The 19328-nt window shown below is 37.6% G+C and overlaps 1 protein-coding gene across 1 annotated transcript; it reads right to left on the reverse strand.

Annotated features, from left to right (window-relative positions):
• Window positions 1-396: 396 nt before the first annotated feature.
• On the reverse strand, window positions 397-18843 carry LOC143848885 (T-complex protein 1 subunit zeta 1-like). Its single transcript, XM_077357938.1, has 13 exons — window positions 18515-18843; window positions 18362-18425; window positions 15454-15589; window positions 13942-14093; window positions 13779-13814; window positions 13056-13252; window positions 10207-10291; window positions 7546-7750; window positions 7325-7419; window positions 3388-3456; window positions 3191-3298; window positions 2968-3086; window positions 397-2863 (listed from the first exon to the last, which is right to left on the reverse strand). The coding sequence occupies exons 1-13, from the start codon at window positions 18646-18648 to the stop codon at window positions 2788-2790; spliced, it is 1476 nt and encodes a 491-aa protein (XP_077214053.1). The 5' UTR covers window positions 18649-18843; the 3' UTR covers window positions 397-2787.
• Between the last annotated feature and the right edge of the window lie 485 nt (window positions 18844-19328).

Raw genomic sequence — 19328 nt, forward strand, 5'->3', positions numbered from 1 at the left:
ATTCTTCTTCATACGATGTTCTCACAGCCATTGCATTCTATGATTAGGTTTGAAGGTACCGCGGGTTTTAAATGAGTGTCATTGTCGTCCTACTTGGGCATGTACAATAACTTCCGGACAATGAAGACCCTTACTCTGAATTATGGTTAGATTGGTTGTTGGTTAAGTTAATTTTGTGGTCTCTATAAGTGCTTATTAACAAAGCTACACTATAATCGCTCCTTTCATTGAGATAAGGTGAGGTAACAGGCAATAATCCCCTGGGTTTTCTGTAAATCTATCTTTCCCACCATAGTCCGGTCAACCAAACATGGGATTTTTATTTTACCGGTTTACAGGTATACTTCCAGGAAGTTTTTTTTCCACAAAAATCCCAAGAACCAAAAAAATTCCGGCTACAAAACGGAGTTCCGAATGAAAAATAGAAAAAGTGAAAGTATTTTTAAAAGAAAATAATATCCCTATCCCTTGAAAACAAATCTGAACATAACTCCAAGCTTGTAGTTTCTTAACTTTAGCCTTCTTTACTCATAACTTAAGTCACCTCGTCATCTCTAACATGCAAGAAGTCTTCTTTTGGTTTCAATCCTTCATTCTCAACCACATTCACTGACCTCTTGGGACATTCGTAGGAGCTATGTCCAGTTTCATCACAACTGTGACACTTTGGGAAGAGGTGGAACGTAAAGATTTTCTGTGGCAATCAATGCTCCATTAGTTTGCTTGTTTAGTTCCCTTCATGAGCCTCGGGTCGTGTCTGGAGGGAGGAGTTATGATCCCCAACATGAATCTTCCTTCTGGGCCTTCTTTGGTCGATGTCGGTCCCCAACATCAGTCTTCCCTCTATTTTGTGGCGCATCTCATGAGGACTCATCCCTAACAATACTCCGCCCAATCATCTAAATCCAAGCAAACGGCTTCCGCAACTGCGCCTCAACTTGAGTGGCCATCTTGACAGCATCAGACATGGTCTAGATGGGCTATACTGCAACCTGGTCCTAAAAGATTACATGAAGAACCCCAATAAATCTCACTACATGTTGTGATCAGCATCAGCCAAGTTATTACATCAAGTCAGAGGACAGAATTTTTCTACATAGTCCCTCACCGTTTGAATCCCCTGAAGATAATTCTAGTAGTCTTAAAATAGCAAATGATACACGCACCATAAGCTTTCATCCTCAACCAGGTTCAAGAGAATAGCAAATTACAGGGGACAGGATGTCCCCGTGATTCGATCATGTACAGATTCCAAAAAGATAAAATACAGTTTAGTTCTGCAGTACTTCGTCCACTAGATCTGCTTCTCCCCAGTGACGGCTGCCGTACATTCCGCCAAACTGTCCACCATAGTGTTTGCCGATCTCCTGTGAATTAGCTGAAGCCGAATGCTACGCACCATCAATTTTGGTGGCCAATTGCCTTGGCCCGCAACACCGATTCGCTGCCCAGGCATATATATTGGTAGTCTCCTTCCACAATCAGTGATCCTAGATTGTGAACTTCGTACCATCGTATAGTCCAAAAAGCAATGCTGTAGCTTCGGTTTCGTTGGCGTCACATACACCAACCGGCCCTGAATCATCGTATAATAAAATATTCTCTCACCATCAAGTTGCCAGTCGAAGAAATCATCGACGTGGAGTTGACCATTAAAAGTTGGAAGATCAATTTTGATTCTATAATCTCGAGTCATGATCTCGTCTCCACCTCATTGTTCTTCCAAGTATAAATGCTTCAAGCTCGAGCAAGGAGGTTGTGAGCCTCTTCAATGACCTGCGTCTACCTCAAGCACAAGCATGGTTGTGTTCAATTACGTTTGGCAGTCGAGCGTGAGCGTGCCCACTTCTTGCTGAAAAGCATCAAACTGATCCGCCAAGTGTTAAACTCCGCAATCACAGTCAGCAAAGGAATCACCAACAGGTTCACCATTGGCAATCAATCCAAGAAATAATCTCACTCCGATACCAATTGAAGTAGCTTAAGCACACAAAGGCAAGATCACTGTCCTACAATGGAGCAAGCCTTTAGACCACAAGGCAAACAGGAGGAAAAACTAAAATTCAATATTATTCAAAATTCAATGCACGAATTAGACGCCACTTCATATCCATTATATAGAGTTTCTCCTTTTATTTCTTCACCAACTCTAACTTCTTAATGTAAACTCCTACCAGCAGCAACACTTGGAAAGAAACTCATCCTCCAGAGATATTGAACCGAACCTGGATCCAAATCAACGCCTTGTTGATGGAATGGATTGAAAGAAAATCTAGAGTCCATTTTTGAAGACCGAGAGAGAGAGAGAGAGAGAGAGAGTCCATCTTTGAAGAAGATAAGCGTCAAGGCCCTACACAATATCAGAAGTCCTCCCTCATCGAGCCAAATGAAAAGCACAGAATTCCATCCTAAATGCCAGCCACTGGAACAAAACCCTGGGTTTCCAAAGTTAAATTTTTTGTTGCATGAAGCTGAGGCTCTACTTTTCCAATAAGAGCGGAAGAGATTTATAGTAGCACTACATCATACTTGTTAAAGGAAACAAAATTGAAACGTGACACTGAGTCATGAAGGCCTCTTTGCAGTATAAATTTTATATATCAGAAAGAATGAAACCAATCGATACAGATGAAGTAGGCTGTATAAAAACTACTCATTCAGCGCAGCAAAACAGACCACCACCCTCTCTCTTCTGTTATCGCCCCATAACCAAACACAACCAAAAAACAGAAATGGCTTGGCTTAAAGATATATCATGAACTAATCCTAGAGCACATATCAAGATACCTAACTTGGTTTCCGCATGTTCCGACCGGCACGGATAACCTCATCCACAAGTAGCAACTGGGAAGCGATAACAGGTCTGCACAAAACACAATACACCCTTTTGCTCAAACACTGAATAGAAGTACTGAAAATGCAGAAACAACACACATTTCAAAAAAATTGACAAGATTCAACACATACCCAGAGTTTATGATTTGGCGCTTCACAGAGTAGTTATCAAATATGCCTTCCATTGTTGGGTCAATCGGTTCTCCGGTGTGATGGTTCAACCCCACAATGTTCCTTTTTTCGTGCTCTCCCTGAATATAAAAGTTCACCACGATGACTTTGTTCCTCTTTTTTAGGGGGCAATGAAACATGATAATCAAAGAGGTAACAATGAATAACATGGTGAACAAATTACCAAGAGAGTAATGAGAACATCTTGTGTGTCGAGGCCACAGTTTTCTGCAAGTGTCTTGGGCATGACCAGAAGTGCGTTAGCAAACGCTTCCACTCCAAGCTGTGCACGCTGTTGATAGCCAGCTAACCAAGTTAAGAATAGTTACAGTTCTTGTTTTCCTAGGGATATCGTGATTGTGAGAGAGCATTTTATATTACCCCTTGGACAGTTTTCTTTACATTGTTGACCAAATGTTGTCTGGCTGCAAGTTCGAAAGCCCCAGCCCCCTGAATTTGCAGAAAAATAAGCAACCATACCAGCGATAAAAGAACACAATGATATTTATAAACTAAAAGAATAAACTGTTGATAATGAAAAAAAAGAAAGCATTTCATTCTCAAGTATTGGTGCAAAGCTTTTAGACAATAGAAAATGTACGTCAATACAAGTAAGAATCTCTAGGTTGGTGATCAACATAAATATAAATGACGCAGCATTCACAGCACCTCTATCGAACCCATCCCGCTGACTGAAAGATTAAGATCAATTTGGAAAGATCTTCACAAGCAAAATAGTCAAAGCACCTTCAACGGAAGAGATCATGGCAGGTGACTTATTCTTTGGAATAAAAATTTAAAGATGAGGGAGACCACACAATTGAAGTTTAAGTCGGATTGATAAAGAGATCTGGAGAGATGAATGCCAGGATAGAGAGTAACATTTCAGTAAGGGGAAATGGTTGAAAAATCGAGTCTAGCAACAGACATCACCTATGAAGGAAAAAAATAGGAGAAAGTAACAGGAAGAGAGTCAACAGGGAGGAGGAAATATCTCACAGTATCCTAAGGAAAATAAGTGAATTTACTATTTGAGTAAGATTTTTTTTTTTTTTGATTGATAGCAAATTTCATTAAAAAGAGAGATGACCAAGAAAGTCATCCCCAAAAATACAAGTGAACTGGAATATATAAAGACGAACCAAAAAACAATTAAGGACAGACATCACGGAGGCAAAGAATCAAACAGGTCCAAGGATTACTTGATGACTCCTTCCCTAAACAATCGATCGGCCACACTATTCGTTGATTTTCTAACATGGGAGAAAATGATTAACGAATCTCCAATTTTGTCTTGATCTCGTCAAATAAATGAGCAAATCTCCACGGTGGGACAAGAGTAAGATAAACCATGCTGGAGGAGAATTTTAGATGTGGGAGGACACTTTTTAGTGGTTCTGATAGCTTTTTATGGAACAATCCAAGAATCAATACACTTCCACTATCTGGACATGAAATCCTCCTCCACGAATACCATTTAACTTAATTGTGATGGAAGATCATGCGTCAAACTGGGACCGACAAATATTGGTGGAATTCGCGCAGACAAAGAGGGGGGGGGGGGGGGGGCGATAATGAAGGGTGTTTAAAAAATAAAAACAGTAATTTTATTGAATCACCTCAACATCCATATTTATGCCAAATGCACTAGACTTATGAAAGTTTGATATTTGGCCAGTAATAAGCTCGTGGCATCTTAATATGGCTTTAAGGTTAATAATCTTCCCCTAATTAGGGGCGCTAAATAATAGGGTGTCATCAGCGAACTGCAAGTGCGATATCTCTACACCACTAGGACCAACTTTGAAACCTTTGATCAGCCCTTTGTTTCTACCTTATCTTAGAGTCTGCTCAAAGTCTTGGCCACAATCACAATAAAAAAGGGAGAGAGGGGATCACCCTGCCTGAGTCCTCTAGAAGACTTGAATAATCCTTTTGGGGACCCATTGATGAGTACAGAGAATCAAGGCGACGACACACAATTCATGATCCATGATCTCCATTTAGAACCGAATCCCATTCTTCCTAACAGGTAATCAAGGCAGTCCCATTCAAACCAATCAAAGCCTCTCGATGTCCAGTTTGTATCATAAATACTTAAAAACTTTTATTTCCTTTTTGAAACAAGAATACATTGTCAAACAACTCATACAAATGATATATTTGTACAAGGAATATGTTTGAAGTATAGTTTCACACGTAGTTTAAAAACTCTCCCGCGTCATCATGTACTCCCTCGAGTCGACACCCTTTTACCTTGGATGTGTTCTTGTCCGAGACTGCATTTTGTCCCACGGTCAATCAAAACTCCTTTGACTCTCTCAGGTTATGACCACATCAACAGAGTACTCGGCCGCATCGTGCCAAGTCGACTAGGACATGCTTTGGCCACGTTTTGACCCGCATCAACTTTTTGAAACAGTGGTCTCTCTTTCTAACACCTCCTTGGTCATATCAACAAACATCACATTTGCACCAACTTGTGACTCCGTATTGTTCACCACCTTGCGGCTCCAAATTGTTCCAAAGCCAAGTCATAATTTGATAATTCTCTGAAACACTACGCATACTTCCTATAAGACTCACCAATTCCATTTTCAGTTAAGAAATTGTCAATTTTCCCCTTGCAACAAGGGCTCCTTATGAGATCAAGCCTATAGAAGGTAACTAGGCCCACTAGTATTTTATTTTATTTTTTGAATGGTATCCACTAGTATATTTTTCTTCTTAATATTCATGGAAAATTAGGATAGTGCCCATCATAATGGGTGCCCTAATGACATCACTGTAATTTGTTTTAAGTGAATAGTACATGAAGCTTTCATGGGAGTTGTGACGCTGGTAGTCAAACCTCACAAACCCCTTCCTATCATAGTTGTAAATTCCGTTTCGGTCGCCATTTCGTTTTGGCCACCGAAACGAAATTTCGGTGGGATTTCGGTCATTTCGGTGCATTTCGGTTGAAACTTTTCGTTCACACAAAAAATATATTAAAAAATATGAGAAAAATTCAAAAAAATAAAAAATCAATAGAAAAAGATGAAAACTAATAAATAGTCCAAAATATGTGTCAGGGTGCGGGTACGACACGATACGGGTACGTGGGTACGTGATTAAGTTCCATATTTCATAACATGAGGTATCAATACATCATTCATTAGAAAAAAAAAGTCTGTTACCAATGTGTTGACCAGTGCCTGACAAGATGAATAATTTTTAGAGACCAAATATTGAGATTTTTTTTACCGGACTTTTGGGATTTAATAATGTTTGGACAAAATAGATTTTATGAATTTTTAAAATTTGAAAAATACCCCACCGTTTGGAAGTTAAGAAAGTTAAAATTTTGACCCGACCATTTTTCTTTGAATTTTGTACTAGAACTGGAGAGTTGACTTTTTTTCCTTTTAGATTTGGGTGTTGAAACTATTTTTAATAAATCCAAAAGGGGGGTATTCTGTTATTTACATGTAAATCTTAAGTAAATGGACAATAAAATAGTAAAGACATTTACTTAAATGGTTTACATGTAAATACCGAGTACAGGAAAGTAGAGAAGTACAGGAGAGGAAAGAGAAGCAGCAGGAATCCAGTCAAACTAGCCCTTATGCACGATTCCGGCCGGAATGGAGAATTTCGTCCATTCCGGACGAAATTCCGGATTTCGGAAAATTTCGTCCGGAATGGCCGGAATGGAACGAAATTTCCACCGGAACGAAATTTTTGGAATTTCGTTCCGGAATTGTAACGAAACCGGTTCGTTTCGTCCATTCCGGACGAAACGAAACGGAATTTACAACTATGCTTCCTATTGCTTTTCGCTTTTCTTCTTTGTTTTCTTCTTCTTTATGTCAAATCCAAGGTTTAAAATTTTGCCAAAATTTAGAAAAATCGCTAAAGCAAAATTTCAGTAAAAATTTCAGTTTCGAAAAAAAATACAAAATGCCGAAATTTCGGCCGAAATATGGGCCGACACTGAAAATGTGTACTTTCGGTGTTGGCCCCGGCTGAAATTCGAAATTTCAACCAAAATTTCAGCATTTTGGCCGAAATTTAAAACCACGCTCAAATCCCAAGACTTGTGTGGCCTCCTCCAAGATTTCATCTTTATTTTTTACTTCAACAAAGTCGATTCCGGTCATTATGTATGTGAAGTAACAAAAATTTTATTTGCTGCAAATATTATGAAACATGAGCTGCTTCCGTACAAATGAAAACATTATAATAAAAATAATTGGAGAGGAAGAAAAATCAAGCAGTTGCCATTTAATTATAAAGTAATAACTAATAAGAGGTAATTATAACTATAAAAACGCACCAGTACAACTGCTTCATCCTCGATAGTATTTTTGACGGCTCTTAGACCATCACGGACAGCATCCTTAATTTGAGCAATTGTGTGATCATTAGGTCCTGTATCATCAAATAATAAAAAAATTCCCATGTAAGGTGGTCTGTATCATAGAAATACTACAACTAAATGTATATGAAACAGAAAATAAATAAGCTCTCTTTTGCAAGTTTGGCAATTTCGTGAACCTTTTATCAAAATTGTACACGAATGAGGGTTCTTCACATTCTCTACGAAAGTATATTTCTCTTCCCCAAGGATATGCTCATAGACAAGTCCAGCCCAGCCAAGACAATCTGGAGATAAGTCATCAACAGAATTAACAGCCTCTCCCCCACAAGCCAAAACCAATCGCTCCATATTTCTCCTCTTTGCCCTCCGTAGGGCAACTATCTACAAAACCACAGACTTAGCATGTTACGAAAAGAGGTACCACAATAAGAAGGTCAAGGTACAAGTATTGACAAGGATATAAACAATATATTTATAATATATAGCAAACAACTTGTAATGCACCGACTTTTTTTAATGAAAGACAAATTTACTGAATGATAAAAGCAAATAAAGAATACCATTCAATAATAATAATAAAAGCAAATAAAGGATATAAACAATATATTTATAATATATAGCAAACAACTTGTAATGCACCAACTTTTCTTAATGAACGACAAATTTATTGAAAGAATAAAAGAAACTACAAGTTGTAAAAAAATATTTTTTTTAAACAACTTGCAATGCCTCGATTAAGTGCCCGCCAAAATTTTAACTCTAAGAAATAATTAAAAAATATATCTCTAAACCCAAATTGTATCTAAAATGTGTAAGTTTCCATGAATGAAGCACTTCTAATATCAAAGAAATTCGTCATTTCACTCAGAAAATGAAAGCAAAATATATTTCAGTGTTCTAGAAATAAGAACTCTAAACCTTCCAGGGAAGACTGGATTAAAAAAACAATGGTAACACATTGTTCGGCAATTCAAACAAGCTAGTAATTTAGCTAAACTAACCTACAGGCAAAAGCAATGTGTAACATCGATTCTTTTGAATGGGTGAACCACCCATGTCAAACACATGTCGGATTCCGACACTTGATCGATTTGGTGTGATAGTTCTTGATCCCTTTTATCTACTTTTAACCTCTAACACAAATTTATATTTACCTCAGGTTTTGAAATTTATCTATCCTAATAGTAAGTATTTTGTGTAGGAAAAAAAAACATTAGACTTCCTGAACCTATTTAAATGCTCAATATATTATAACTATATTATAATGTAAATGCATTAAACGTTTACAATTGATCAAAGTATGCTGAAGAGTCCATGAATTTCTTGAGGTTTGTCGAATTCGAAAATGTGTAGTTGTGTACGATTTTGACACTCGTACCAGTACCCATGCAACATAGACCAAAGCAGGTCCTCAGCAGAAAATCAATCAACTGGTCTAAGACTAAGAAATATTTCAAGTTTGACGAATAAGAAGTCCAAACCAGCCAGAGAAAATTTTATTAATGCCCTTGTTAGAGACAAGAGAAAAAATAACAAAAAAGAAGTTGTCAACGCAAACCAACTAGCAGTTCAGTACTTTAGCAAGAATAATATACTAGCAAAACAGGTCTCTTGACTGCAAATCAATTGATCACTCATAAATATCCTAGTAAAGATAGCTGTCAGACTACAAGGCTCCCCTTAGAAGAAGAACAGATTTTTTTTTAGTTTTTTTTAATATGAAAGAACAGAATTTCATACAACCAGTTGTTGGAAACTATGTCACAAATGTCCTTCTCAAGAATTTCTCGGCAAGGGAAAATCTCGGGATATATTAATTTTTTTTATTTTTTCAGGTTTATGTCGGGAAAAAACGGTAAAAATAAAATTTTATATATATATATATATATATATATATATATATATATATATATATAAGAGAACATTTCCTACACACTTGTGTAGGTAAGTTACCTACACACTACCTTAAAATACAGTGGGGGCCCACATTGTTTGGGTGATCCAAACAATTCATTTGAATGGTCCTCACATAGATAGGGTGTCCACAAAAAATCAGATCCATAGGATCATCCCAACCCTAGGATTTGTGGAGGTAAAATGGACGTGTATAAACCTTCACAAATTAGTCCATTTTTTGCCTCCATAGTTTGAATGGTTAGGATGATCCTATGGATCTGATTTTTTGTGGACACCCTATCTATGTGAGGACCATTCAAATGAATTGTTTGGATCACCCAAACAATGTGGGCCCCCACTGTATTTTAAGGTAGTGTGTAGGTAACTTACCTACACAAGTATGTAGGAAATGTTCTCTCTCTCTCTCTCTCTCTCTCTCTCTCTCTCTATATATATATATATATATATATATATATATATATATTAGCTTTATGATAAAAATATAAAATAAAAATATCATAAAAATATTCGGATAATATCGCAATATTATCAGGATATTTTATGGTAAAAATGAAAATGTCGCTATATTTTGAAAATCTCGGGATTAGTTCGGGATTTTGTCGTTTTATCAAAATATCGCTATAAAAATGCGATATTTTGAAAATATCGGAGATATTTGTGACATAGGTTGGAAACACATGATAAATTTCTTAAGATCTGGGAAAAACCAAACCATGTGGTGTACAAATTACTTCGGTAAAACATCATTCCTAATTAAATTTTTTTTTTTTAAGTAGCCCCAAAATAGATATAGGGTATGAAGAAATGGTTTCTAAGTTCTGAGTGACAATTACAGTACCCGAGAAATGGCTCCTTAGATGGTTGATAAGTAAGAGAACAAAGAAACATCAAAATCATTTCGATTACAAGGCATAACTCACCCCAGCTCTAGCAAGAAGATCTAAGGATGGAGGATCAATTCCCTTTTGATTGATAACAACAAAATTGTAGTCATTGCCAGAGCAAATGTAACGACCCGATTTCCGACGAGTCGCTACGAGCAAAAGAAAGCAAAAATCATGTAACTATTTTTTTTTTTATACAAGCATCAACCACGATAGAATCTTATTACAACTGAAAGATGTCTTATCATAACAAAGTATTGATAGACATGGTAAATGACGCAAGGCGTCAAAATGTAAAAACTCAGGAACAAACTCTCTGATCACACAGTCCCTTATCCCATGGTTCCTTCATTTGCAAATGCTCCGCCATCTAATGCCTCAACCCCTGTGGTGGAGGAATCAACGTCAAGCAGAGTGATAGTAACCTAGCAGGTATGATAGTTCAATCTAAACAGCAGATCAAGATCCATATTTATTCAAATAACATTCAACTACTTTTCCAACATAATAATTCATAGAGATTTTCTAAACCAGAATTCAATTCAAATAAACTGAACAAATACTTTTCCAATATGATAGAAGGTCCAGCCCTGATACCATGATGTGAAATCCCGATCCTACCCATGTAGATATTGTCTGCTATTATCCGGTTCTGGGTCATGCCCTTTTGGGTCACTGCCCTTTTGGGTCCACGCCCTCCCCAGTTTTAAAACACGTCTACATAGTGAGGAGAAACTTCTCATATACAGCCCAGCAACCTTTCCTACCTTTCCTCGAGATTTTCAGAATCATTTCAAATAAATACAATTTAAACTGAATCCATTTCAACATATAATATAGAATAACTTAGAAACAATGTAAATCAAACACTTCACCATTCTTGTTGGATACATTGAAAGTCGTACGAGCAAAGTTAGGTATCACCTGCCTTGTAAAGACTTCGGATGTATATATATTGGGACGGCCTCTAAGTGAGGGTGTGAGGGGCATCATCCTGAAGATAAAATCATATTCACGTTCTGTTTTGGCATAGACACTCATTTTGAGGCGCTATACTGCTGTCTCATTTTTTATATCAAACTTCCACCAAAGATATATACCCCAATTTGAGGGTGGTCCCACCTTGCACGTGTATGCCTCCCTACCAAGTGGGCCCAAAAACTAGCAGTTATCATCAAATTCATATTTTAAGGTAGTGTCCTTTCTATCCAGGTAATGTCCATCTATGTCCAAAATAATGTTCCCTGTGGACCCCATATTATTGGATATCAAATTCATATTTCAAGATCATGGGGCCTAGCAGACACTTATGTTACTATTCATGTGGACCCCACATGCTATACTATTCATATGGACCCCACATGTTACTATGCATGTGGACCCCATAGGTTACCATTCATGTGGACCCCACAGGTTACCATTCATGTGGACCCCACATGTCACTATTCATGTGGACCCTATATGTCACTATTCATGTGGACCTCGCATGTTACTATTCATGTGGGCCCCGCATGTTACTCATTCATGTGGGCCCCGCATGTTACCCCGCATGTTACTATTCATGTGGGCCACCATTCTTTGGCTACTATGCTCAGCAGTTCGCCTTTCTTCGCCTTTCTTTCCTTACAGTTTACTTTACGGTTACTATGCGAGCATTTCACCGTTCGTTCAAATATGATGATAAAGTTTGCATAATCGATAGCGAGTTATCGCCTCATATGCATGCTTTATCCTAAGATGATAAAACTTGCATAATCTATAGCGAGTTATCGCCTCATATGCACGCTTTATCCATAGGTGGTAGAACCAACCATATCACCGATATTTCACTGTATAAATAAATAACTATTGACAGACTTACCTTCTCCTCTCTCAGATTTCCTTTTCCTTCTCCTCTCTCAGATTTCCTTTTCCTTCTTCTCTCTGATTTCCTTTTCCTTCTTCTCTCTCAGATTTCCTTTTCTCAGATTTCTTTTTTTCTTTTTCTTCTTCTTCTCTTCCTCTCTCTTTCTCTTTTTTTTTTTTCCTTCTCCTCGTCTGCGAGCCTCTATTTATAGCCTTTACCTGAATTATTATATTATTATTTTATTTATTATTTTATTTGCATGAATAGTAACTTGAATTATTATATTATTAGTTTATTTGCTTGAATAGTAACTTGAATTATTGTGTGGGACTTACTTGTTGTGGGACCTACTGTTGGTAGGACCCGTTGATGTGGGACCCGCTTGTGTGGGGCCCGCTTGTGTGGGACCTACTTGTGTGGGGCCCGCTGATGTGGGACCCGCTGATGTGGGACCTGCTGGTGTGGGGCCCGCTGATGTGGGACCTACTAATGGTGGGACCCGTTTGTAAATAGTACTCGGTGGGTCCTACTGTGAATAATACTTTTAAATAGTGTATCTCAATAGTGAACTTGCATAGTATTTCTGCATAGTAATCTTGCATAGTGACTATTGTGAATAGTAATTGTGAATAGTGACTATTGGAAATTTTTAACATATATATATATATTTATTCCGTTTTTGTTGACATCTGGGGTGGTGGCTTAGTGGTAGGAAGCCGTTCAATCTTAGCTTAGACTTGGGTTCGAATCGTGTACGCCCCATTATGCCAGATGTCCTCATGCCCGATTAACTTGGGGAAAATGAGTAATGGCCGATGATTACCCACCTATGAGGCCATTTTTATATTTATATATATATATATATATATATATATATATATATATATATATCTATTTTACCGGTTCTTACAGCAAACCTGCATCATATAGAATTCCAGTCATGTGTGAGGCCTTAATCTTGCCCTAAAGGAAGGAATCGATACAAATTTCTCAATTCTAGTCTTTCAGAAATAAAAGGGGAATGTGTAAGAATTCCATCACCTTATTCTTTAGTTCAATGATTTTATAAACTCTCTCGTCAACTTGACGCCTTTCAGCAGCAACCATCTTTTCCCTCTGTTCCGCATTGGAGTAGAAAAAACCTGCATTTACTTCACTGAGACATGAAATATTAGTCGCAATGAAGGCATAATTGTAATAAATAAGCAGCTGAAGTTGTAAAGAGTACCGTAACATTTTAACATTTATTAGTTATTTGATGGGATCATAGAACACTTAGCCAATTTAAAGAACATACGCAAGATGGCCTGAAGACATAAAGTTCACAATGACCAAGTGACACAGAAAGTTCACAATGAGCAAGTGATATGGCCACTGAGGAGAGAAAAGCAGTCTCAAGGGCATCATCTTAGGAAGAAGTTTAATTACAAATTTATCTTGATGGCTTAAGCATATCATTATGTGAAAAGATACCCAAGTGGAATCAAAGGTTGCAACATTTATTTGCTTAATGTTGGATCCCCAAGACAGCTCTGGCCTTCACCAACAGCATGCAAAAACGTTTATGCCAAGAAGTATTAGGCCATGGCATTAGTTCTTTGTAGAAGGGGTGAGCATGGTCCAAACTTAAATGCATGTGCAAAACCAATAAAGCAAACAAAAATAGAACAACTAAATGCAAGAAAGATCACAGTAATAATTAATGTCATATTATATATATCTTGGCCGATATTGCCATATGCAACAGAAATTAAAAGACCTATATCTCGGTCAATTGATCCGCCAACGCTTCATACAACTATGCAAGAAAAGAAATATAAGATGTTTTAAGACAACTTGTGTTGAAAACAACATCACATATAAGAGAAAATTCATATCATACACCTAAATAGGTAAGATAAAAAAATTATTTAAACAGAAAATACCTTTGTCCTTAGTGTTGTTCTTGCTACCATTTTCAAAATCTCTTTATCAGGCTCATCGCCCATCACAACAGTTGTCTTAAACTTTTCAAGAAATTCAAGAGTTGCACTTTTTGCAATATCAAATCCATCAACCAATACACGTGGATGCATCCCTACACCAAACATTGTTTGACAAAGTCACAACTTAAAGCAAATGAAAAAAAAAAAAAACTTCCCTTCAAGAATCAACACAAATGTGGATGCAGTGGCAAAATTTTACATGAACACATCCTCTGGACGTGAAGGAAATATTTATTTGCATGTCCATCATGCAGCCACAAGAATACTACATGGTAAAAGTATGTGATTGCATGTGTATACTGCAGTCACCTACATCTTAAGTCACAAATACTGTTCTCAGGATTTCTCGTCATGGGAAAATCTCGGGATATATTAAATCTGTTCTATTTTCGGGTTTATATAGGGAAAGAAATGGTAAAAATAAGCCATTCAAAAATAAAAAACAGTAAAAATAAATTTTTTTTTAAATGTGTACATATAAATTAAGAAAAAAATTAAAAATTAAAAATATCGTAAAAAATCCGTAAAAATATCGTGGTAAATGAAAAAATCACTATATTTTATAAATTCCCGGGATTATTTCGGGATTTTGTCGTTTTGTCAAAATGTCACGATAAAATCGCATGAATATAAAGAAAATATGCACATCTGTATCTTGTTTAGATGAATATAAAGAAAATAACAAACCCATGAGATGAATACTAGAATAACAAGAAAACACCCTATTTCTGTTAATTTAACACCAAGAAACACTCCAATCATGTGCATAAATGAAGTACTAAGAATATCAAAAAAAGAATATTAAACAAAAAAAAAGTAGATACTAAGCTTGTACTAATCAGGATGATGAAGAAAATGAGTAACCACAGAACTGCCAATATAGCCATGCCTCTAATAATTGTGCTGGTTGATTTAGCATTAAGTAAGAATCCCCTCATAAACCATGTTATCAGTATTGGATAATCCTCACCTAACTAAAAGCTACTAACACAACTCTTTTTGGAATATAATTCGTCAAATGGGATTCAAAAGAAACGAACAGTTCACTCTCAAACTAAACAGTAATAAAGACACCAGTAACCCTAGCAGAGTCAAAGTCAAACCCATTTCACAGTAACGCATGCATCTTCTAACCCATACATCCTAAAGGAAATATAATAAGAGAAAAAAACTTAGGTGCTTTGTTGTCGACAAAAAAAATAATTTTATGACACCTAGGGAGGGCACCATCTTTGGAATTGCCACTCCCTGCACGTGGGCCAGACAACCTGCACAGTCTGGAGAACATGCAGGGAGTGGCAGTCCCAGGGACAGCGCCCTCCTCAGCATCCTGCCAACACTCAAACAAATTAAAGCCAGAAATTAACAAAATCAGCTTATAGTGCCTATTAAGAAAGTAATTCAAAAATAAAGATAGATTTTGATGTGATGGAAACAACCGCGACTACTAACCTTCATCGATGCAACGCTCTGATTGTTTCATGAGCTCACCAATGAAAAGCACGGTAGAAGTCGTCCCATCTCCACTTATATCGTCCTGTGCAACAGCAGTCCTTGCAATCATAATTGCAGTTGGATTTTGAATTTGCTGCAAAACAACCACTAGGGAATCACTAAAAATAGGTAGATAAAAAAAATCACGAATTCACAGAGCAAAACAAAGATAGGAAAGCTGAAAATCATTAATTGTAATTTAGCTACACGTTACATCCAATACAAAGCACCAGTTAATGGTCAGATTCCCTAGAAATTATTTGGCAGGAATAAAACAAATGAAAGTTATTAGATCATATTCTTTATGAGCAAACAAAACTGACGATGGGTGAGTGGGTGGGGAGGGGCAGAATTTATTTCAGACATAAACTTTAAAAACGTGGGTACACGGCATTTTCCAGAAGGATGGCAAATTCCAGGAGATGTGTGGATTTCTTGACGGCATTAAGGGAAGGACTGAACGGAGATTGAGAAGGAAGTGGTTAGGCTTTATAGGCAGATTTGCACGGGCCATAATGTATGGAGGCCAGACCTAAATGGAACCAGCTTCAATCATCCTCAACCAAGTTCAGCATCTTGGATTGAACGGGAATTTGATTAAGATGAAGTTTGGAAGGTGATTTACACCATGGATAGAGATGTGGTGTCAGACCCCAATGGCTTCACTATGGCATTCTATCAAGATAATTGTGAATCGATGAAGGGAGATATTATGGCGGTGATGAAAAAATTTTATATTAGAGGTCATATTAGCATTGAAGCAAAAGCCACTTTCATTTCCCTAGTTCCAAAGGAGGAGATGAAAGATTTCAGACCCATTAGTTTGTTTGGGGGCATGTATAAGATAACAGCGAAAACTTTAGCCATGAGAATGAGAAGGGTGATGTAGAGAGTGGTCTCCCCAACCCAAGGGGAGTTTGTAGATGGGAGGGAAATTTTGGATGGTGTGTTAACTGTTAAAGCATGCATTGATACATGGAAGCGAAAGCGGGAAAGGGCATAATTTACAAGATTGGAATGGAAAAAGTATATGACCACGTGGAATGGACATGTTGGAAAGGATGAGTTTCAAGGCCAGATGGAGCGGATGGATAAGATAGTGTATCACGAACCCTCTCTTCTCTTTTATTGCCAACGAGAGGCCAGTGGGTTTTCCCCCAACTCACGGGGCTTTAGGAAAAGTGGCACACTCTCCCACTTTCTATTTACAGTGGCTGGTGAGGCCGTTAGCAGGATGATGGATGCGGAAGTTTAAAATGGGCTTTTAAATGGTAAGGTGGTTGGTAATGGCAAGTCGGTCGGTGTTCCACATATCCCACCTTTGGTGCGCTGATGATATTCTCATTTTTGTAAGGATTTGGAAGAGCAAATGGGGAATTTGAAGATGATTTTGTGATGGTTTGAGGCGGTACTAGGCCTTAAAGTCAATGTGAGGAAAAGCTTTGTTGTGGGGATCGAGTGCTCATCATGCCGATGGAGAGGATGGAGATGTTGGTGGAGATAATGGGATGCAAAGTTGATGCTCTTCCTATGTCATATCTTGGCCCCCCTTAGGGGTGGGCAGTTTCGAGTTGGGTATTCTGTAGAAATCTTAAGCAGTCCAAGGCCACTAGTGCTAGGCATCTTCTTAATTTCTTGGATGTTGGATCACATTTCATCTTTGACATCCATCATGGACAACAGGGTTTGGGCTGAAGAACCTAATGGTGATGTTTATTTTGTGCAATCCTTTGTCTCTCTACTCTTAAAAGAGGTGCTTCAGAGGCTTTTTGGAAGAGGATGTGGAAGTCAGTCATTCCCTTCCCGATCCAATGTTTCGTGTGGACAACATGTGTCTGAGAAAATTAACACTCTTGATATTCTTAAGAGGACCCATCTAATAAATAGATGCATTCGTTGCAACCAAAAGGAGATGACAGTAGAACACATTTTCTCCATTGTATGCCAGCTATCAGGGTTTGGATTGGTTGGGTTTTCCAATATCGCTAAAAGATCTCTTATCGAGTTGGTGGATGGTCCGAGTAATTCGCTAAGGGCGTATTCGGCAAGGCTTCTCATTCTCTTCCGTAAAGTCGGGCAGAAACATATTGATGAGAAATCTCGGAAGCGACTTCGAGTCACTCGAATAATTCCATTATTTACTCACAAAAAAAAAGCGTAAAGAAGGAAACAGGCTTTGCGGGTCGGGTTGTCGGACTTGATTTTTTAGATTTTTGGCTTTTCTTGTTCTCTGCAACTAAAAAGTGGGAAAAGCCCTTGTAATAAGCCTTGCCGAACACACCCTAAGCCTGCTTATGCATGGAGTGTAGTCCCATGTGTGATCTTTTGGCCCAATTGTTCATGAATGGGTGTTTGAAGGTAACAAAAGACCCATAAGAAGATTATTATAGGGATAAAGTTTCATGGTGAACTGGGCTCTTGGGATCTTCGGAGGTGTTTGAATTTTCATCTTAAATTTCCATCATTTACATACATTTATAGTTTTCATAATTTTAAAAAAAATTCAATGAAATTTTCAACTAAAACCAACATGTTTAAAAGTCTCAACCAAACAAAAACAATGTACCCACCTCTGCCAACAAAAAAACATGAATAAAAAATTATCCACATTCCTGAAAGAAAACGTGAACACAAACTCACAACTACAACTAAAAAACCAAATTTGGTACCTGGAGATTTTCTAAAAAGATAAGAAAAACACCAACACGATCTACATTCCCTATTAAGAAATCCGCAGTTTACTTCCTCACAATCATTTACATTCTCGGTTCCGCGTTATTCAACAGCAAACGATTCTCAAACCTGTCTTACTACAATAGAATAAAAGGGGTTAGGGTTTAGGGTTTAATTGGGTACAAAAACTAACCATTTCTTTCAAGAGAGTGTTTCCATCTTTAGTGAGTTTGATGTCTCCAGATCCCCCAACAAGCCTGAAGAAAAAAGAGCGAAAAAGAAAAGAGAGAAATCAAATCAAAAGAAAAGGGGAAACTGAAACCCTAATCAATGAAAAACTCCATACATTTTGATGGTGCCTTTGGGTCCGAGATTGGTCTTGAGAACGTCCTGCAAACCCTTTGCAGCATTGATGTTCATGTGCAGAGCTGCTGATTTGTTTAGGGTTTCGGCATTCGGATTTAATAATCGGATTGACATTTTTCGATCTTTTTTTCTTCTTGTTTTTTTCTGGAGAACGAGTGGGATAGAGAATGAAACGAAAGTGTGAGGGGTTTGAAGAGTTTAAGCCGGGAAAAGACCTAGACAATTGTGTGACTGAAGTACCCTTGCTTGTTTTGGGGGACCTGTGATCTGGGCCCTTCAAGTGGTGGATCAGTTTGGTAGGGCCAAGAATATGAATGGTTTAGAATCTTTAGATGACTGCAACGAACTTAAAATGAGCGTTTTTTGGGGTCAGGGAGTTGCACATTGGAGGGGTATTATTGAGAGGACAAATTTACCCTTGAGATGAGTGGTATAAGGCTATGGCTGTAATATGAACTAAAATGGATCCAAGAGAAAAAATGATATAGAGCTCTAACATACTGACATAGTTGGTCCAATTAGTAGGATATTTAGCATGGCTACTGATATTTCCGCTACCATGTTTTGATAATGGGACTAACTCACCTTGGCTGTTCTTCTTTAATAGGCTGTAGAGAGCTCTTTCGGAAGAATAATGATATGGTAACCGATTTGGGAACCAGGAGTGGAACCGAACAAATGGCCTCTTAACACATCAGAAATATTTTCTTTGATTTTTGGCTTTTTCTCCATGAAAATGACAAAACTACCCATCCCACGCCATGTGGCTTGTAGTGATTTGTTAGGTTATACTC

The sequence above is a fragment of the Tasmannia lanceolata genome, unplaced genomic scaffold (assembly GCF_043159265.1).
Source record: "Tasmannia lanceolata isolate RefF3 unplaced genomic scaffold, GAP_Taslan_0.1 ptg000016l, whole genome shotgun sequence".
NCBI lineage: Eukaryota > Viridiplantae > Streptophyta > Magnoliopsida > Canellales > Winteraceae > Tasmannia > Tasmannia lanceolata.

What these genes read in the sequence shown, in the direction of transcription:
- LOC143848885 (XM_077357938.1), bottom strand. Translation starts at nt 18,648, where the DNA reads ATGTCAATCCGATTATTAAATCCGAATGCCGAAACCCTAAACAAATCA. An exon ending in GAACAACACTAAGGACAAAG is followed by an intron (nt 13,815 to 13,941) that starts GTATTTTCTGTT and finishes TTTCTTGCATAG; the next exon opens with TTGTATGAAGCGTTGGCGGA. An exon ending in TAAAGAAAACTGTCCAAGGG is followed by an intron (nt 3,299 to 3,387) that starts GTAATATAAAAT and finishes GGCTATCAACAG; the next exon opens with CGTGCACAGCTTGGAGTGGA.